General features: G+C 42.2%; 2 protein-coding genes and 1 long non-coding RNA gene across 8 annotated transcripts in view; 2 read left to right on the top strand and 1 right to left on the bottom strand.

The window, feature by feature from the left end:
• Positions 1-11,059, bottom strand: part of LOC125763633 (uncharacterized) — a 63,753-nt gene extending 52,694 nt beyond the window's left edge. Inside the window, exons 1-2 of the long non-coding RNA XR_007418365.1 lie at positions 10,909-11,059; positions 9,518-10,289 (exon numbers count right to left, since the gene is read on the bottom strand). This is a non-coding gene — a long non-coding RNA (uncharacterized LOC125763633). The remainder of the gene's footprint in view (positions 1-9,517; positions 10,290-10,908) is intronic.
• A 319-nt stretch (positions 11,060-11,378) lies between these two features.
• Positions 11,379-13,004, top strand: LOC125763508 (metallophosphoesterase 1 homolog). Its single transcript, XM_049426773.1, has 3 exons — positions 11,379-11,646; positions 11,724-12,560; positions 12,630-13,004. The coding sequence occupies exons 1-3, from the start codon at positions 11,551-11,553 to the stop codon at positions 12,819-12,821; spliced, it is 1,125 nt and encodes a 374-aa protein (XP_049282730.1). The 5' UTR covers positions 11,379-11,550; the 3' UTR covers positions 12,822-13,004.
• Positions 13,005-13,129: 125 nt separating this feature from the next.
• Positions 13,130-18,364, top strand: LOC125763556 (glucosamine-6-phosphate isomerase). Of its 6 annotated transcripts, XR_007418353.1 has the most exons (4): positions 13,130-13,333; positions 15,797-16,579; positions 17,698-17,939; positions 18,020-18,364. XR_007418353.1 is itself a non-coding variant. In XM_049426853.1 (3 exons), the coding sequence occupies exons 2-3, from the start codon at positions 15,812-15,814 to the stop codon at positions 18,068-18,070; spliced, it is 819 nt and encodes a 272-aa protein (XP_049282810.1). In that variant the 5' UTR covers positions 13,130-13,333; positions 15,797-15,811; the 3' UTR covers positions 18,071-18,364. The 6 variants fall into 6 exon arrangements, 5 of the variants coding, with proteins under 5 accessions (XP_049282810.1, XP_049282809.1, XP_049282805.1 ...); XM_049426853.1 differs by lacking the exon at positions 17,698-17,939; XM_049426852.1 differs by lacking the exon at positions 18,020-18,364 and having other exon boundaries at positions 17,698-18,013.
• Positions 18,365-21,515: the final 3,151 nt, after the last annotated feature.

The raw sequence follows: 21,515 nt of genomic DNA, 5'->3' as shown, positions 1-21,515 counted from the left end.
TTTTTTATTTTTGTTCAAGCAAACATAGATGGGGCAATTGCATTCCCAAGTGTACATAACCTAAGCAATACATTAACAAAACTTACCCACAACACATTATGGAACAAATCAAAGGTTATTCTCTTTGCAAAACAAAGCTTCGAGGTGTTAGGACAAGCTGTTGCTGTTTGATGGTTATTGCAAACTGCTAGAAAGGAATTTCAACAGCAATATCTTTCTTTGTAGCCTCAAACCACCCAAAACCCCGTAGAAGGTAACATGCCATGGTTGGTATTTGTTGCTTTTCGCTTCCAGGTTAATGTTTTGCAGCGTTTTGCCTATGAAATGTTTCCACAGTAACGCTTCATCCCTTGATCGTCCCACGTACCTTACCTCTGCTCTCTTGGAATTGTTCAGTACTGTGCAGGCAGCACTTGCTTTTGCATGTTAACATTTACACCTTGCCACATTTGTGGCCGGACCATAAAGTCCGGATCTACTAAGCGAGGGCTACAAAACTAGCACATAACGCAAGGAATTTCGAAGTCGATAGTTTTAGCAGCGCACAACCTGTTACCTGTTGCCCCACGAATGGAAGGGCAAAACACACATTTTAACCCATCATGCTAATTTAATTCCAACGTACTAAAACACACATTCAGCCGCGAGCCAGCGAATAATCGCCGATAATTATCCGTTCCTTCTGGGTGGGGTGGGGCGTTAAACATATTGGGGTGGCGTTTAATTACGTCGAGGAGGAAGCTTCGACCATCTCAATATACGAAAGGATGATGGAGCATCAATTAAACTATGCATGATAATGATCATAATACAAAAAGAGAGGTTTAACTGCTACCTTTTAATGTTGCATACGAGCAAATGTACGACCAAAAGAATACCTTTCGAAGCATGAATGTTTTAGGGTGGAATTTATTCGTTAATTTGCTACACCACAAGCACGTCCCAATGTACCGTTTCTTTCACTAATTTACCAAGGTCTCACCTCATAAACAATTCCGCGTTGGTTTTATTTTAATGCAGTGTAATTCCACATCGAAATACCGTCTGACTCATCAATCTACCCGAGCGCAAAAATGGAGAAAACGTAGCAAATAGTGAAAATGAAGTTTTCTGCTCAAGCGTGCCGTGCCTTGGCGTGTGTGTGCATGTGTCTTAATTAAGCTTAACTTTTATGAAGATCTGACCGCTGCTTACTGTTCGAAAGCAGATGGCATTATTATTGCTTTTGTTTTTATTTTTAGCTATTTTTTTTTCTTGGTCAGCAGTGAAAAGAATAGCCAAGCCCACAAACAACACCTCCCACCACCAAATCTGGCAAATTATGAAAACACATCTCCACGATCAAAAAATACGTGAACTAACGCGAATTTAAGCGAAAGAGCACACTATTAATTGCCTAATGACAGCCCCATGCGCTCATTAGTGACGCTGAGTTTGTCTGTTTTTTTTTGTTGTTGGTTTCATTCATCTTTCGGTTGGCTTTCATTCTTTCGGCTTTAGTCTATTGTTGTAAGATTTATCGGGCCTGTGAACAAGCAAGCAGGTTCGGTAATACAATGCGTTAGAAGGCTACATTTACTTTGCTAATTGTTGTGTTTTTTTTTCTCGTTCTGTTTTGGTAACTTTGTTCGATGTTGTACTGACGATGGTAAATAGTAGAAGAATTCTGCCAATTGAATGAGTATACTTGATCTTAAAATGAAATTGCATAATTCACGATTGAGTATTAATGTACATGTAAACTTGAACTTGTTATACGCTTACATCAACTTTTCACGGGCAGCCAGCGGAAAGAGGAGTTTCAAAGAATCAACTTGTAGCAACTTCGCAACAACTTCGCGTGTTTGCCAACTGAATTTACAACATTGGGAATTTTAGTCTCGCTATCTACCGACTCTACCAATAGAAACTATCAAGCCACCAGCATCTTATGTTCCAACACGATAGAAACACTCTGCCGAAAGATCAACCTTAGACCTAAGTGTTTTCTGGTAATATTTTGTCCATCTTTACGATTATTGCTTTCGATGTGCCTAACAAAGTACGTCTCGTACATAGATAATTGGTTCTCCCAAAGCTGAATCAGCTGCTTTTTTCCCCTCTTCCCAGCATCATCTTGTGCCGTACACATCCAAAGACGCGATATGATCAACGCAGGGACATACTAACACGCAGGAAAAATAAATTCAACCAATCATGGGGTTTTGACTTTGCGCAGCGGTTGTCACGCAACTTGCGAAGACAGCATCAGGCGAGCGGATATTAAATTCTCGGGCCAAGCGAATCGAAACATGTTTGCATTTCGGATTTGTCTAATAGTTTTAGGTCATGGCAACGGAAAGGTGGGTAGTAGTAGGTTTTGTCAGCGAAAAAATCACCCAAACATCAACATTGTACTCCAACCGACTAGGCATCTCGCGTGTGAATGTCTGAAGGGTAGTGGAATTGCCAAGACAAACGTCGCCTTTGTCGGAGTGTTGTGAAGTGGAATGGGGAATAAAATGCTACCTCCCCAGGCGGCTTCTGCGTGATGATCGTGAACTTGGTGTAACATTGAATTAATTTCGTATTCAAATGCTTCCAAATGAAAGGTTAGTGGAAACTAGTATCAGGAAGGGTGGAAGAAACATTATGAAAGAGAATAAGACGTCGAACACAAAACCAACCTTTCAAGTCAAAATCACTGATGATCATGTTAAGGCAAGAGCACGTGTTGTCTACTACAAGAATCTACTCTACTACTCCAGAATTCCCCTGAATAAACAAAAGAACATGCACTACACAGTATTGCAGCTACTGTGAAAAGGAGGCAGATGGTGAGGCATTAAACACCCCCATGTGATTATCAAACCAGATTGATGACGACGATGACGTGAGATGCATCCAATAAAGCTCATTACCGAGGATCTTCAAAGCTGACGGATCCCAACAAAGTCACTCTCTTTGGTGTTTATCTTGCAAATGGTATCTTCACTTCTTCATGAGCCCATCTGGCAACGCTGGAAGCTGATTAGATGGACAGACACGCACAAGGTAAATATTAAATGTCTTTGCCACGAGAAAGATTCAACGCAACTCCAAGAAAACGCATCCATTCGACCCAATCAGGTGCTCACACTTCTTTAATACGGGGATCGGTTGCGAGATGCGGGAGTTGAGCAATGATCAAGATTTCTCATACACTTCCTTCATACGGTGCATATGTTAATGGGAGAGTATCAATATCTGCAACAGCGCGACATATAAATCCGCTTTAAAGATTGCTGTCTTGCGAAACAAGAAATGAAGGCGCAAGATCCACCTTATTTTAAACCCATCAGCCCATGTCGTACTTCGTTAGCATCGACACGGTACTCTCTCATCGTCGCAAACAAGACAATGATGCATCGATGTGATCGTATTTATAGGACCTATACCCGCCAGAAGCTGGGATGGGAAGAATTTCTGACGTATTAAAAAGTCAAACACCCTCGAGCAATCGAGCGATCGATATCAAATTCACCTAAAGCCGTCAGCGATCCCTTGCAATGATCCTTTATTGCCATTCTAAGCCGCTTCACACCCAGAGCACTAGCCGTATCTTAACGTGCTGTCACCTTCGATTGCCGAGGATGACGTTTAACGCTGACGTACGATGGGAGATAATTTTCCGACACTGATCGAGTGAAAATGAAATTTCATTCGTTGGAAAGGGGGAGAGGGGGGGGGGGGGTTATGCTGGGGAAAACAAAACTCCACCTCAACGGCACCATATCGACTGTTTTGGGTTTAGTCGATTCTTGGAGAGGAGTTAGTTGTACGCAGGAAAGGGTTATAGACCGGTCAACAGTCGGTTACTCGGGCCCTCGACAATCAACACAAAGGGGAACAAATTTATCTAAACATTGCCGGAAAGGCAATAAAAAAACATCCCCAACTACATCCACCGGTATCATCTTTCAGCTGGGAACTCCCCGAGACGGCAACCTTTCCTGTGTCACAACATAACAATATCGACAAAAAAAGAAGTGTTTTAGCCGTCCATTTTCCGCATACATACATTATTAACTTTTTTGGTGGTTATCCTCTTATTTTTTTTATTCTGGCAAACCGGATCACAGACTATCAATGCCGTCTGTTCATGTTGAATTGAATCGCAATAGATGCAGACGTCGATTTTGTTAGTGCAATACCGGAAAAAACTAGGGTCAAAAGGAAAAGCACCAAACTCGGTGTTGGTTTTTTCACCACCAAAAACATCGATGCTCTCTCTCTCTCTGCACGTGTGTATGTATACCGTGGGTTGTGGCCGTGAAGCTGCGCTTGCATCGTTAGTGTTTGTGTGCGCTTTGTTTTAGACAAGGTTTATTTATTTATGTTGAGCGCATCTTCCTTAGCCGTGTGTCTGGGGCCTTCTATTTTTCCCCTTTTTTATTCCCAACACGAAACCCCAAAAAGCATCATATCGAAATACGATTGTCGGAAGCCCCTCCGGGGTGATGTTGCTGTGCCCGGGAAGGCGAGACCTGCCTGTTGCAGCATCTCGATAAGACGAATTTATGAAGGGCACACCGTTGGTGAAGTGCTGTTTTATTCAAGAGTCGATTCCCCAAAAAACATGGTTTTAAATCGCTCGTAAACTGTCCGATACTAAAGTGTGAACGAGCGCATTGAACGTCCGAAAAATTATGTTTGGAACGATTAGAAAATTGTTCATTTAACATTTTTATGCTTTTTTGAGGGGTTTTACGAAAAATAATTCTAAATACAGGCGTCCTCCGAGTTACGATCCCCTCGAGATACGACGATTTTGATCTTGACAGTTGACAGTTGTTATTTTGCTCAAAGTGTCAGTTTTTTTTTATTTTCACCGGCAACCGTTAAAAATCATGGTCTTCACTGAATATAAAAATTAAATTATTGGAATAAACTGATACATTCTCGATAAATATTTCAAGGAAATATTGAATAGACATTAGAAAGATTAATAAATATACAATTCAAAACGTTTTCTAGATTATTTTTTCCTCTAGAATATTTGAATAAAGCTTTCGACTCTTTACGTATGGTTATAAACGATGTACTCTCGACTTACGACGATTTCGACTTACGCCTTGCTTCGGCCTCTTTTTGCGGTCCCAAATACAGTCGTAACTCGGGGGACGCCTGTAGTTGAAATTAGATGTTACAGATATAAGAGAATTTTCTCCTTGAAATAAATTATTTCAAATGTAAATAAATCGATATCTCGAAGTACCGTATTATTCAGACCACGGAAATAACGGTCACGTAAGAGTATGTGCGACTCTTTAAACAGTTTTAAAGTATGGCTATCAATAACCATAATTTTTACTGAAGTTGAAACATTGCTAGCGAATGGAATCTTTGCAGTTCTTCGAGCACAAATTGTCATGGGACATGATAAAAATATAATCTCATCCATGGTCAGTACGTAGGACGGTGTAGTAGTAGCTTAGAAAGACCGGATTCAACAAGCCAGTTATCGTTCAACACCCGGCCACCAGCCCTTCGAGTTGTAATTTGAGCAGCCGAAGATTCCATTCGTCATGTTCTTTAGAACTTGTTTGCTCTGGATTGCACTTGTACCAAACAGGCGATAAAGAACTAGGTGCAATTTACCTACATCACATATGAAGCAGCACAAATGGAACGCATCATGAGGCACAAGTTTACTGCAGTACGATTGAAAATATCGATCCAACGCATTCTTCCCATCAACTGCCAATTAGAGCTAGTTCACTTGTGTTTTATGTTATCTTGCCGATAAAATATCTCGATTCAAATTCATTCAAATATGCGAAAGTGCAGACGGGGTTTAATCGCTTTGTGGCACAAAAAAAACCAACCATCACCACCGGTTACAATTCACAGTCAGTAAAACTCCTTCCAAAAACCTCTTCCTTGTCTGTCAATCGACCATTTTGCTCTCTGCATCCAACGTAACTGCAGCGTTCGGCTTCGATGCACTTCGCTTTCACCAATTGCAATATACGTTTGCATCCTTCGCTTCGTTTTCCGGCACCGTCCGGCTCAGGTTTTCATGGTGGTCGATGGTGAGGTTCCCTGTTTTCGAGATGCACTTTCCATTGTTACGCACAATTTGCATACGGCGCCGCATCCTACCTTTCGTTTTCCTTTTTATCCCTTCAAACCCTTTGCGATGAGGGATCGATGCAACGATGTATGCAGATGTAATGCAAAATACGGTAACCAGAAACTGGGAGGAAATTAAAAAACAAAAACCCCTTCTGTAGACCACTATGATGCGTAATCGGAATGGGAACGCATAATCGTGCGCCGAAGGGAGAAAGGTTTCGAGATAAATGAGAAAAAGGGCAATAAGTGTACATTATTCGTTGCATTGTACTGTATGTTCATCGAAATAAAAGAGTATTTTGAGTAATGGGATATCAGACATTTCGACAGCACAAGCAAAGCAGAGAAGATTCAAAAATTTATTCTTTTCCTAGAGATACATGCGTCACGATTCTGCAGAATACATTATTTAATTAAACAGGTACGCCTGCACAAAAGGGTGGAATAAATAAAAAAAAAGTCGCAAAAGTGCACATGACAGCAGTGACACATTTCGCCTGAAATGCATTAAGGGATAGTTAAACCATAAAATAGATGATTACATTCAATAAAAAGGAAACCAAAGTACCGTCCAAAAAGGGTAAGCGAAAATTGCAAATCCATTAATAATAATCATCATCCAGCATTTGCCATCCGTAGGGAAGGGAAGAACCATCCTTTGCAAAACTAGATTAATAGAGGGTAAAGAGGATGGCTAGAAGAAATGCATCCGGAAGGTGCTGGGAGTCGTTATTCTTTAGCACCCACGGTCTAAGATCTTTGCTAACGAAGGAGGACTGCCTTTGACAGAGTACCAATCTAGAAACGGACCTTCTCTCTCTCTCTCTCCCTCCCTCGATACACCAAACATTAAACCACGATGGTGCATTTGCTCTGATTGCTTTGTTGCAGCGTGCCAACGTTTTCGACCCGATCGAAGCGAAAGAATTCCGCACCGAAGCGTGCCTTTCTAAATGCGAAAGGGACGGGGATGCAAGGGCAACCCCCCGAGCACGAGCACTTGATAAAATGTCACCGTAAATAAATGCTTTTGTCGCGGAAATAAATCGCCCTACTAGCCCTCCCGGTGCGCTCTTGGAGGATGATTATGTTCGCATACTTGGCTTGGCACCTCCACTAGAGGCAAGCACCGTGCCTTTGAAGGAACTGGAGGCTTTAGTCGATTCCCGAGACTCGCGACAAAAATTTGCCATCGTTTTGCTGTAGCTCGCCGGTACACACAATCGTCTTATCGGCAGAGTTATGCGCGTGCACAGAGACGCAAACACGCGGGTACTATTTAATTACGCTAAAAGCGAAGGAGAGAAAAAAACATGCTGCGCAGGTTTTGCTTGCTGACCGGCTTGTCTTGCACACACGCTGATCTTTTCGCTTCCTACTTAAGTTTATAATTCCACCTTTTTTCCCCCCCTGGTTAATGCAAAGCGGAACTTTACGCGCATTTCTAAAACTCACACGTACTGGCGAAGTAATATCATTCATGTGTTAATAATAACTGACGAAACAAGATAAAACATTAAAAACATTAAGACCCCATTTAATGCAGAAGCAATCCGAAGCCAGAAGACTTTCGGGTCGCATCTTGAAAAAAAAGCAACAAAAACGGAAGCAACCAAGGGAGGTAAAAGGTTACGATCATTACCATAACTTATTCGCGTAATTATTGCGTTACGCAATCGTTCGATCGCTTGCGTAAAGAATCCAAATCGCTAGTGGGCCCCAGGCCGCAAAATTAAGCCTTTTTGCCCTCGATCGGTAATATGCAATTGAATTTTAATCGATTGGGAAAATATTTTTCAAAACTAGTTTCCTTCCAGCTGGGTGATGGGCGTATTTAGCTTCCTGTATCTGCCATTCGGAATGGAAGACAACAAACTGGATGATGTTGGAGGGGTTTTTTCCCCCTTAGGCTTCCATTTTATCTCGCTTCCTTTTTTAATGTGTAGACATTAAAAGTCTGAAGGAAGGAATTTTGCGCTGCATCCACAAAGTACGGGTTTAATCGCGTGCCTGAAGTGAAGCCTAATTAGTCAACATAAATTGCTTTTACAGGGCCGGCCATTGGGAAGGCACTTGCGAACGTAAACCTACGCAAACAGATCACTTGCATTGAGCAATTAGTGAGGATGTAAGGAAAAAAGGAATTTCATATTTTCGTTTTATCTCGTGTCTTGAAGGGTTTTTAAATTTTTGGTTTTATAAATGAATAGAAACATCATGAATAAATGAATAGACATGAACGAAGACCGTCTTTATATTATCATGTTCAAAAACTTGATTTAAAAAAATAACACATCAATTCGTAACCAATCACTACAACTCGTTGGTACAACAAATTCGTTCCCAATTATCATCACAATTTACACTTTACCCAACAGGGGTGATAAGTAATTGTGGGCCAACGAAAACACTCGCGCAAACACAACACAACAGGTTCAGAAGGTTATCAAAAACAAGACACTTGGAAGATCAATCTAGTTCTTGTTGTTGGTTCGCAGATGGGGCACGTTTTGGGAGGTCCCAAAGGCATTTAGCAAAAATACATGTAATCCCGTCGTAATTAAACGGGAACGATTTGTTCCCTTGGAGATGCTTGGGCAATAAATTATGCCAAAAATCATTTAACCCAGCAGTGTGCTTTGATGGAGGTTTCCTCCGCTTCTCCTGCACGTGGAACGAACGTTTGTATGATCGGCAAAAATGATGATTGATAGTTTTCCCAACACGGTGCGTGTAATTTGGGGAACTCTCGTACCCCTGCTGGAAGTATGGATTGGCGCGGCAAACCATACCAGATTAGAGCATCAGTTGTGCCGCGAATGAGGTCAACCGGAATTTAATGATTTTGGAGTTTGGTTTAATTTATTTGCTGAAGCAAAAGAAAATAATGATTTTTTCACTTTAAACGCAGCTCTACCACCCGTGGCGAGAGTGGCGAGAGTAGCGTAGATAAGAGTGATTCGAGGCCACGTAGTTTTTCACGCTTCAATCCAAGTCCGGTGCGCGTGTGTGTAAATAAATACGATACAATCGAGGAGGTATCGTTCCAAGGCAGCATTTTTCATTTCGCCAGAAGGAAAGCATTCCGGCAGGGAAATGTGTTGACGACCGAAAGGGTAACCTTTGACCCGAACGGTTATTCGGACGTTGTTGGCAAAAATATCCACCCCAGAGGACAGGCGTATTATAGAGAGAATATGGGTTCCCTCTCACTCTCTCTTTTGTGAATTTTCCTTGCGAGCAAAATGGAGCAAATTGCAGAACGGAAAAAGGATATTCAAAGAGCGGATGCTTTTCTCTTTCCAATGGGTGGGATCACGCCTTCTAACATCTGTTCAGGAACCATAACAACGCGTTGGAAACTTCAAAAAAAAGAAAATCAACAAAATACAGAGCATAAAACAGCGCCATCTATTCTTACCTTTTTACGTGTTTCGTGTTTCGTGTGTATGGGTGTTTCAGCTGATTAATTTCCTTTCCGCACTAAGGGTGCTGTTGCTTCAAATTCGGTTGTTTTCCGTAACCAGGGTTTGAGAGAATATTGAATGCTAGATATCTTCTACCACCGTGATGAAACTAGCTTCGTTGCGGGAAAGGTGCAAGCAACCATCATCACAAACACATGCACTGGTGGACCGCTGCAGCACTTTTCTCCATGCGCGCTAAAAATATCCAGCAACATTCAAATCATCCTGTGTAGGTACACGTACAGCCGCGCAACACCACACAAACACACACACACACAGCACAACACAACTTTTCCGGGGGTTTTGGGGACTTTTCTTTCACACGGTTTACGCACACTTGTGGAAAATTTTGACACTTTCTTTACCGGGCGTTTTTCACACCACACTTAGATGATAGAACAAAAGGATGCGAGGGTGAAAATGGGAGGACACCACCCTGCTTCAGGTGTTTCGGGAGTATTTGATTCACTTTTCCGCACGGGACTATTTTGACGGTTTTCCTTCAGAAATACACGACGCACACACGAACAAGATACACCTCTTTGTAAATTTTTTAAACTCACGTGTACTATTTGGATAGATTTTTGAGTAAAATTCTACCTTGGTTGAAAATGGAAAACCAAACCACTCTCTTTCCCTCTCTCACACACATTCACAGACACAATTTTACAGGCACGCACTCTATCGTCGTATCACATCCGTATTGCAAACGCTAGAAGAACGATGCTGAAAAATAAAACAATTAGATTCTACCGTCAGCGCGCATCCTTTGATCGATACGAAGGAAAGAACTTTTTTTTGTTGATTTGGTCAATATGCATTTATTACCAATGGACTCAAGAACTTCAGAATAACAGAAATTTTGAATATCATCTCTTTATTTCAATAATTCTTCAAGGTTTTTCGTACTCTTATAAACTAATACGTTAAATCGAACAAGAATCGTTCCAATTTTCTTATACCATCGGCGTGCCGTTTTTGTTTGGTCAAATAAACACTGCACACAATCCTACGCAACAGTAAAAGAATTCGTCCGCAAATAGACGCGTTAACTATAATTCACGACGCGGTTTTTGATCAACTATTGATATGTTACGGAACCTCGGAGCACGAAAAATATTTACACAACTCGCACCAAACGCATTTGTAGCACGACCGACAACACCTCTGCATCTCTGCACGTGCGTGTGAAGAAGAAGTTCGGGCGTAAGTGCAGCAGCTTGAATAGCTATCACCGAAACATGGCTTCACCCCGCACCAAGCGATTGAAACTTTCAATCAATTCAAACAGAATGAAACTGACTGGGTGGGCAGACAGCCGCACAGGTTGAACAGAAACACTTACAAGCACCGTTGTTGAATTGAATGGTAGCTAATGTAGCTCTTTCTGGACTGGAGCTACAATTGAAAACAAAACTTTTAGCGTAAACCCAGACCAAACGCGCACGTCCGTTCGCTTCGGATGCTAGAAAAATATTGAAAAAATAAATAAATCTTCGCTCGTACGCAGCCTTTTAACGAAAACGTCAGTAGCGTCGGGGGAATTTGACGAAAGCCAAGATTGATATAGAATCATGAAAAGGCTTTTCTCGTATTATCGACGTTTTGAGCAGCCTGTTCAATTCGTCAGCGAATAATTTTGTTCAGCTTCTGTTAAATAAGCTTTCTTTTAGCTGATCAAGAAGGTAATATAATTGAAAAATTGAGAAACATTTTGTATGTGGAATATGCGTTTGTCGAATGAAAAACGATCTGTGCTGAGCTTGGTTCAAATGCATCCGACAAACATACAGCTGTCAGCGGGAATGTCATTTGTGGCATTGTTTATGAAAACAATTCGATCGATGTTGTAAATTTTCGTTTCGTATCTCGTTTAACCTATTTTTCCGCCGGACCAATCGCACCGTGGCATGGTGCCGGATTGTTGACTGAAGCTTCCATCGAAGCATAAAAGGTTGCCGGTAAACACTTGCTTCCAATAACCGCGATGAAGCTCAAAACTCTGCTCTTGCGGCTACTGCTTAGCATTGTATCGTTGGTTGTGTTTAATGAGTTCGTTGTTTACTACATTGTGCTGTTAAAAGTAAGTTTTGACGAGACATGTAAATCATACCTTATGTGGATGAATGAAATAATGTATCAAATGATTATTTTTTGCAGTGTCAATGGCCATCCAAACCTGCTACCGTGAATGGAATGGAACCTGTGAGTGTAATGTTATTAGCCGATACGCATCTGCTAGGGCCTGTTAGAGGCCACTGGTTCGACAAGCTGCGACGCGAATGGCAAATGCATCGAGCCTTCCAATCAGCCATCACCCTGTTTCAGCCGGAAGCTATCTTCATTCTAGGGGACGTATTCGACGAAGGGAACTGGGTAAATCAGAAGGAATTTGACAACTACATCGAACGTTTTCGCAAACTGTTTCACACTCCACGGGGAGTAGCGCTACATAGTATTGTAGGAAATCACGACATAGGCTTCCACTATGCCACACGACCCAATTTGGTACAACGATTCGGAGACCAGTTCAACAATACCGGCGTATCGCTGATCAGCCTTAGAGGTGTTCATTTCGTGGCGATAAATTCGATCGCGATGGAGGGTGATGGGTGTTATCTGTGCGAGAAGGCAGAGAAAGAGCTGAAATCGATCGAAACCATCTTCAAATGTGGCAGAGGAGTAGGTCAGTGCAAGGATGTTCCGAAGCTGGAAGAGTACAGCAGACCTATTGTGCTGCAGCACTTTCCCATGTACCGGGAGTCGGACAAAGAGTGCCAGGAGCATGACTCACCACAAGTGGACCTATACCGTGAGCGTTGGGAAGTACTATCGAAGGAATCCACCGATTTGATTGGGGATTTGCTTAATCCGAGACTAGCTTTCAGCGGTCACACGCATCATTACTGCCATATGTTGAAGAATCGCATAAAGATAGAAGAATACACGCTACCTTCGTTTAGTTGGCGCAACAAGAACAATCCCAGCTTTATGTTGGTAAGCGCAACGCTCGCTTATTTTCAAGTAACTGCTTTAGTGTAACCGCTTTCTTACTTTTATCCGCAGGCACGCATATCGCTCAAAGAGTACACCGTATCACGGTGCCGAATGCCGGAGGAAAACACCATTGTAACGATATACCTCGTGGGAGGAATTTTGATACTTCTCGTGTCGACCTTAAAAATAGGAGGCTTCATCGGGCAAATGTGGTCGTTCCTTTGCCGGGGTCGCAAAGATTACAAAAAACTTACCAAATAGCTCAACAGCTCGGGCTCAAATCATAGTTGATAAGAAAGCAAACGATCGTGGTAGAAATAATAGACGAAATAGTGAATCTTAACATTTCCCCATCGAGAAAGAGCCTACGATGAGTTTATTATTCTTTGGATATCTTTCTCTTTCGCATCGTATGAATTAATTAATAAATTTTAACGAAAAATATCCATTTTAACGGACCATTCAAATTTGGAAATGTGACATACTTTGACGTGAGCTCACCCATACCAACACAAACCCCTACGGCTGTTGTCAAAATGCCGAAAGTAAACAATTAATGTTATCCTTTCAAAGTGCTACAAAACTAATAAAAAAATATCATTAATCAAAGATAACTTTTTTATACTGCAACATATAATAGTAAGAACTTTCCCGACATCGGTGTATGCATAAGAGAGGTTTTTATTTGAAGCGATAAGCTCGCGAACAGCTCATTCCTTCCGCCACCGTCTTTACGCTGCGTTGTGCATCGTGTGTGATAAGTAAACGTTTCGGTGAGTAGTGATTAAACGGGTTCTTTAAGCGCTAAGGCAACAATTTGCTTCTTATCAGAAGGTGAAGAAGTTAATCCGAACGATAAGGCTACAGATTCCATGATATAATGCGAGCATCTGTCCGAAAACCCCTTACAATTTCCGCTGCTTTCGGAAACGGCTTCATCGATAGGGTCAATGACCGGTCGCCGGATTGGATTGGTGTTGTTTTGCGTTGTAGAACACCCAGCTGTACATTGTTTACATCGTGCTGGTTCAATTGCAGGTCCCCCGAATGGTTGGTGGAAGAAACATTAGTGCATGCAGCACGTACCACAAACAGTTGCAGTTGCATTACAAACAGAATGGTAGCCCTAGAGGCCAGCAGCGTCTTTAATTTCAAGGTCAAACAAAGTCGCCTTGATGGAAACATGCGAATCGTATCCATGGATTGTGTTTTCAAACAGCAACGGTTAAGTTACTTAACTAGTTTATCATATGTATAAGATGTAGTTCTGGTGCAAAATGAGTTTCTCAATTTCCTCATGATATAGACAAAACAATTGCAGAAAAGAAAGGTTTGCATACAATTCGACATCACCACAAAACATCCTTTTCAGCCCTTATTGAAAGCAATCGTAGCCGTTTTGTTGATAAGACGAAATCGGTTCTGACCTACAAAGGCACCACTGGAGGTTGATAAGAAGCCGAAGCGTTCAGAGTAGGTCAACGACGAAGAATGCGTTCGTTTGTCGATTGGTTGGTTCTTCAAATGAGAACCACACACGAGAAGAACTTGTTTCCTTCGAAAATACTTTTAATTGTGTTTCCGAACTGCATCGGCCCGATATACCATTCACCACCACCGGTACATGGATGCATCAGGCTTCAGAGCGTTCACTGTCGTACTTGAAGTCCATAAAACTGCTTATGATTTTCACGCATTCGGTCAGTACGTCGTCGAGTGTCCATCCTTTCAGCCGTTTCGTTGTAGTCGTTGCTTCGTCAGTAGGTTGTTTTTTGGATTTTAAGCCACAACCAGTTTGAGTAAGGTGCGCGAAAAAACGGCTTGGAAAACACGAGAGAGGTGGAAGCAGTCAAGCAAATATATATTAACATTGACCCAAATTCAGTCAACAAACTGTGGCGAGTTGAAATTATTGCGAGCTTATTTGGCCAGTGTCGCTTATCGTTGCTGGAAGTGGACGGTTGTGCATACAGTGTTGTTTGGAAAGTACTCCCTTTTCGTGGTTTATTTGCGATCGTGACATTCTCTGTGATAATCGTGGTAAATATCTCTACTGGCTGCTGGCAGTAAAGTGCTTGAGTTTGAGATTAAGTTAAGAGATTCGCAAAAGAGCTACAAGAGAAATAACGCAGTTTTGTAAATCCAAAAACCTTCGTTTTCTTTTATGGTGGCTCAAATAAGTTGCCACATTGTCATTGCTCTGTTACTGAGGAGCATGTTGTGCCTAATAGGAGTCTGTAATGGTACTCCTTTTAAAGGATAGAACAGTACGAGGACATCCTTGAAATATGACCAATTAGGCCTTTGTTACTTTGTGTTAGCCTTAAAAAAGATTTAACAGTCCATGTGGCGACCATTTAGAGTCTGATCTATATTTAATTTAATTTAATTTAAGTATGTTAATTTTTTTAAAGCAAAATAGATTTTCACAACGTTATCGCTGTACTGAACTGAGAGAGGAAGAGAGAGAGAGAGATCAGTGACGTGTTTTAAAGAAACGAATTTGAATGGTAAATTCATTGGAAATCATCTTCGTATTGGGAATTCATGATCCATCATGGAGTATTGCACAGAACATTCCCCAATCTTCAACGACCGTTTATTAGCGATGTTTGTTTGGCCGTGCCCGTGACCCGCCGTGGAGACGCACAAGTGAAACTAGGCCGCCGTCGTCCAAAAATTGGTGGCACAAACAGTGGCTAAATTGACGTTCGATAGCGCGCACACAAACCTAATTGAATTCCAACCGGTCCAGCATGGCGATGGTGCGTGCTTGTGCGCCTGTACACGAATATCAATTCAAATCACATCCACCCGGTGGCACTCTGGAGTGTGTGTTGTCCTTCGGGAGTTGGAAAGCGAGAGAGAGAGAGAGAGAGGGAGAGACAAGGTTCGATCCGCAGTCATCAATCTTAATAAACTTTCCGGCTTCTGGTCACCATTACCGTGGGCGTTAGAACGTGGCAGTCAGTGTTTTTTGGGGGGCCACTGTCGGAACTAATGTCATTATTTTTCACTTACGGTGTGTGGCACTGTCCCAGAAGGGATATACATAGCTAGTCGTGCTACTGATACCGGATACCAATCGATTGCTCGACGCTTTTAGCTCATCAATACTTTAACAATCTTTCTCTCCTGCCGCGACCTCTATGGGGTATGATAGTACAGCTTCCATTGATTTAGTTTCTTTTTTTTCTATTTCGTTTCATTTCCCCCCCCCCCCCCCCCCCCAACAGTAAACTCAAATCAAAATGCGTCTGATTATCCTCGACACGGCTGCGTACGTTGGCGAATGGTCGGCCAAGTACGTGATGAAGCGCATCAACGACTTCAAGCCAGGTCCGGATCGGTACTTTACGCTCGGCCTGCCGACCGGATCGACACCGCTCGGCATGTACCGGAATCTGATCAAGTTCCACGAGCAGGGACGCATCTCGTTCAAGTACGTCAAAACATTCAACATGGACGAGTACGTGGATTTGCCGCGGGATCATCCGGAAAGCTACCACTTCTTCATGTGGCACAATTTCTTCAAGCACATCGACATCGATCCGGAGAATGTACACATACTCGATGGCAATGCGCCCGATCTGGTGGCCGAGTGTAATGCATTCGAGGAGAAGATAAAGGCAGCGGGTGGCATTGAACTGTTTATCGGTGGCATCGGTCCGGATGGTCATATTGCGTTCAACGAGCCTGGATCGTCGTTGGCATCGCGGACACGCGTGAAAACGCTCGCACAGGATACGCTGGAGGCAAACGCACGGTTCTTTGGGAACGATATAAGCAAGGTGCCGAAACAGGCCCTGACGGTCGGTGTGGCCACGGTGATGGATGCACGCGAGGTAATGATCATGATCCTTGGATCGCACAAAGCGTTTGCACTGTATAAGGCGATCGAGGAGGGTGTGAACCACATGTGGACAGTCAGTGCATTCCAGCAACATCCGCACACGATCATGATCTGTGACGAGGACGCCACACTAGAGCTACGTGTGAAAACTGTGAAATATTTCAAGGTAAGTGGTACACACTATGCTTTAATGTTGGTCAATCTGGTGGTGAATGGTCTTCTTATTTGGACGGTGTTGGTATACTATTATAAAATGGTTGGCTAAAACATTTACTGGACAAAGTCGTCTAGTCGAGTTGTACATAGAAACGGCATGTTTGGTAAAGGTTAGTTAAGAACTCACATTTTTCCCTGCATTTTCAACTGTGATATACATCTCTACCTTTAAAATAGCTCGAACAACATCTATACCTCTCAAGTTGGTTTATGGGTAGCGTTAGACATTACAATTCTACCAAAAAAGGTGGTGGCAAACTTGGAAAACTTTACCATCTACTCACACATACGCTAATGCGGATCATTTTTCCTCCTTGTGCGCACCTTCGTTGCACTCTTTCTTCAGGCTCTAAGCAATGTGCACCACAAGTTGATCGAAGAGGAATCGGCCGACGTACGAAAGCTCAAATAAAAGGAATCCCTACACTCATCCGGGTTAAAAATGTGTCGCTCGAATAACAGGATGCCGAATTAAGCAAAACCAGTATTTTTTCTCAACACGTCGTGCATGTGAAATACAATCGAATATACTTTTGGCGTAACAAGCAAAGTTTCTATATTGTTAAGGATTTCAACAAAAAAAAAGATAAGGTACTACCAACATCGACCGAAAGAATCCACGAATAAAGCATTTTGATTAACGTTGGAAATCAGCTGTCAACAATTCATCCGTTTGTGCTTCCATCGCTGGCACACACCGAATACACCGATTCTTTTAGGCTGGAAAGAGGACATATGCTTCCTGCACGGGTGCATCATCCGTACGAAAAAAACTGGCCCTGGCCGGGCTAGGATATCAGTTTCCCTGGCAATGGTTTCACCTTCCTTTCCTCATATGGATAGTGTTAGTGCGGTTTGTTTTCATATGTCGCTAATCAGATGGCGGAACAAGGACTAGGACAACCTTGATGTTATTTTTTTTTGGACTGAATTGTGTTTTATGCACCGCAAGGAATCCGGTTGCACAAATTGGATTTTCTTTCTTACATTTTCGATTTTCGTGTGCTCTCTTTGCCGGGTTTAGCTTTTCTTTTGATATACATTTTATCTGTTCATTTATGCATTTAGGACTGCTACAAACTGTCAGCCGATGGGTTCGAACAGGCATTGGCCCGCAATTGATACAAGGGTGGTATCAGTTTCACTGCATGTTTTTTCTTTTTGTGCTATCAACTCAACTATCGGTCTGGATTCTCCTCTCAAAGAACTACGGGTTGCTGAAAGCGAATAGTTCTCCTTCTTACGCCTTCCATCCCTCCAATCCCTGATGCACATCCGTGCGGTGAAGCAATGCGGTCAAAGATGACAGTGTACAAGCTCCAGACGATGGTGCAGTTGGTTACGGTGCTAATACTCTTTGATCTGTTTCTATTTCCACTCCTTCCTTTAGGGCCTGATGGATGTACACTCGAAACTGATCGAGGATGATGCACCGAAATAAATCTCACACAATCATATGGCGGTGGAGGAAAAATGAACAAAAAATATACAACAAAACCATATCTACCTAAGTATTTCGGTTTGGGCGATGGAATCGAACTTTGTTACAAAGTGTTTAAAATAGTGACAAAATGTTAACAGTAAGCCGGAAAAGTGTTGTTATGTTTAGCTTTTCTTGCTTGTACAATTATTTCTTTATTTGAATTCAAATGCTAAGCCAAGCTGTGGTGATCAAACAGAAGCTTTCATAAAACAACAACAGATAATAAATGATAGAACAATTTTAATAAAATTATTTCTACATTTCTTTTGCATGATAACTACGCAAACATTCGCACAATTACTATCCGAGTGTGTTAATAATGTGATTCGTCAACTATCGATCGTAAAATTTGACGATGCTACTCGCTCTCTCCCTCCCTTTCTCTAGCTCTCTAGATTCTGCAGCTAATGGTGGTTCCTCATGCACATCACACCACGGTTGTGTGACACCGTTCGGCGCTCCTAATTGACCTTTCCTTTGGATCATAAAAGGATCATTTATGGACTTTAAACTTCACAACGCAAGACGCATCCAACTTCACTCGCGAGTCGAGCAGATCGTCCAGTCCAGGGAATGATCTCCGTGATTGACACAAGTAGGTGTTTGGTGAGGGATTGTGAATGTGGCCACAGTATGAAATAAAAGTTTCGTCATTACCAACACGACGGCGGTCCACAACGCTGGCACCAGTTTCGGAGGGTTTGTCGGTTTTATGCGAAAGGAAAGTTTATAGTTTTGCATCACGAAAAGGAAACGGAGCATGGTTTCACCGTTACCCCTTTTTTTTGTTACACTTGCTTCAAATTTGTTTTGCGTCGTTAAAAGGGATATAAAACACAGGAGGGTTGGCTTTTGGCGGTGGTGGTGGTGGTGGTCGCGCTCTGATTAGCTTTAGTGGCGAATTTTCACGCCACATCGATGCGAGCACGAAGAATGGAAGGCACTCGTTAGGAGGTTTGATTTTTGGGGAACGAAAACCGATCCCCGGTCGGATTGTGTCGTAAAGCATTCTTAAAGAGCTTCATAAAAAGAGGAAAACGTCGATACTAACCGAGTTGGTAGCGAAATTGGTCAGCAATGAAGTTGAATTCAACGATTTTTTTTTATTTTGCTGCGTTGCAATAATAATGAAGCAGTAAGAATGGTGGTTAGAAACGATCCCCAGTTTCCATGTCATATATATTTAAAAAATTGTACTCTATTTTTTCCCATTGAATTCATTTTTGGCTCCCCATAATTTGTTACTAATGTGCACTCATTTCATTGCAGTAAAAATGCTAAATAGCAGAAATGTTTAAACGTTGCCTCGAAATGATACCTCTTCGCACCAACAATTAAGTGCCATTTTCTGGCACACCCTTCCTTTCGCATCGTACAACACACAGAACGAACGAACGGATGGTGAATCGAGTAAGGTGGTAATTAAATCCCAGCCACTCTTCTTCGCAGTCACCCAATGTTTAGTCGTGCAAAAAAAATCGAACAAACAACTGTGTGCCCGGTGTTTCACAGGACATCTACCACCACCTGGGTTGGTAATGGAAAGGCGAATGAAAACCATAATTGCGGATGAGAAAATTAAGTTCATTTACCCATCGAAGCGCAGCAGTGAACGCGGGGCGAAAATCAAGCCAAAGATCCTTTTCACACTTTCTCACCGGGCTGGCAATATCTTATCTTAATCTTCAGCTTTACTTGTTCCTGTTTGCGGGACCATCTGTATTACCTATCCGAAAAGAAACGCCACACCAAACTAAAGAACCTCTTGTTTAATCACATTAAAACTCTGGGGAAAAGAATGGAGAGCGATAAAACGGTGGCCCACGCGCCACAAATAACGACGACACGATAAGACGAAGGAGTTTTTGGTTTGTTCCGTGGTGGAAGAGTTTGTGAAAAACGGTTGGCAACGGAAGAGAAAAATAGCTTCAACCTGTTGTGTTCCGTACACATCGTTGGCAAACCTTTGTCCCAGCGGGACAAAAAGTCTGAGTGAATTAGTTTTCCAATGTTCTTAAATTGATTGGAGCTACATGTGGGCACCACGAGACCAAAACTGACCGATGGTAAGAAATCCTGGCACGTGGGGGATCGATGTACTGCAGATGCAACCCACAAGGATGCACCGAGTGGAAAGTTCCGGTTAAATTCTGGTCAAACCAACCGATTGTTACACGTAGTGAATACATATCAATGCCGTGTGTGTGTTTTTCCAAGAATTATATATAGAAAAAATACACACACACAATGTAACATCGCCTTATTGGTGATTGCTTGCCCGGCGAAGGCGAAACGGTGCCAAAGGGTTCAATACTTCGTTCCAGGATTTTCCACAACCCACACGAAATATAACCACGGAAATAATGGAAAAGCTTTACAGCTCCATGCGACTTACTGCATCACGATTTCGCGTCTAGCAAATTGGCCGGAACAACACCCAATTAGGTTTGGGGATTTTCTTTTTCAGCTCGTCATTTACTTCGCCCCGATATCGATCCACACGCGAGAGAACGCTGACACAAAAAAAAGGGAACCGGCGGCTAGAATTGTAGATGAAATCGAACGAATCCTTAAAAAATGTTGGTCGCGGACGGTGAAAAAATGGAAGTAGAATGTTGAATGGTGGAGGCGCATGATGATAGTTAAACCCTAGTTCGTATTCGGACGGCATTAATGTATTCTTTCGATGCATTCGATTTGTAACAGAACGGGAAAGAAATAAGTTGTAATTGTACCGGCTTTGTTAGATAGGAATTCGAATTCGAGAAGATTAATCAGTTATGCGGTTTTTGAAAGAACAAATAAAATATTCGTCAATGCAAAGCGTAATTAGGACATTGCGTTATGTGGGTTGCATACTTTGAGGCGCGCTTGTAGCTCTATCATAACAAACGTTGCATGTCACAAGGGACTCCACGATGTCATTTTAAGGATTAAGATGCAATTCATGCTTGTCATTTCTTGCTTCAATTTCTACAAACATCAATCAGTGAGTAATCTAACAACGAGCATAAAATTACCGTTCTCGAAATGCATTCTCTGTAGACATTCTTTTACGTCCTTTCTCAAGGAATTCCCATTTCTTTGAAACACCCGTGGGGGAAAAAAGAAAATCCATGGAATGCCGTAGCCAGCCAAATAAAGCACCAATGCTGGGCTTTATTTTCAATGCTGATGCAAAAGAGCACGCGAAACCATCGCCTTTACTGCGAATTTTTGTGGGGCACGCCACAAAACACAAAACCATCTCCCAGCGCGCGTGGTGCAGGAGGCTTTTTTCCCCTAAATCCCTCGCGATGAATGGTCGATTCCTTGATGGATGTGCTGTTTGTCAGTGGCAGCTCAACTATGCCGCTTTTGCTTGCATTCCAATGATAATGATGAGAAAATCAAGTAGCCCACG

The sequence above is a fragment of the Anopheles funestus genome, chromosome 2RL, assembly GCF_943734845.2.
Source record: "Anopheles funestus chromosome 2RL, idAnoFuneDA-416_04, whole genome shotgun sequence".
In the NCBI taxonomy this organism is placed as follows: Eukaryota; Metazoa; Arthropoda; class Insecta; order Diptera; family Culicidae; genus Anopheles; species Anopheles funestus.
Note: the sequence above shows the minus strand (reverse complement) of the source record. Positions and strands in the feature narration are given on the sequence as shown.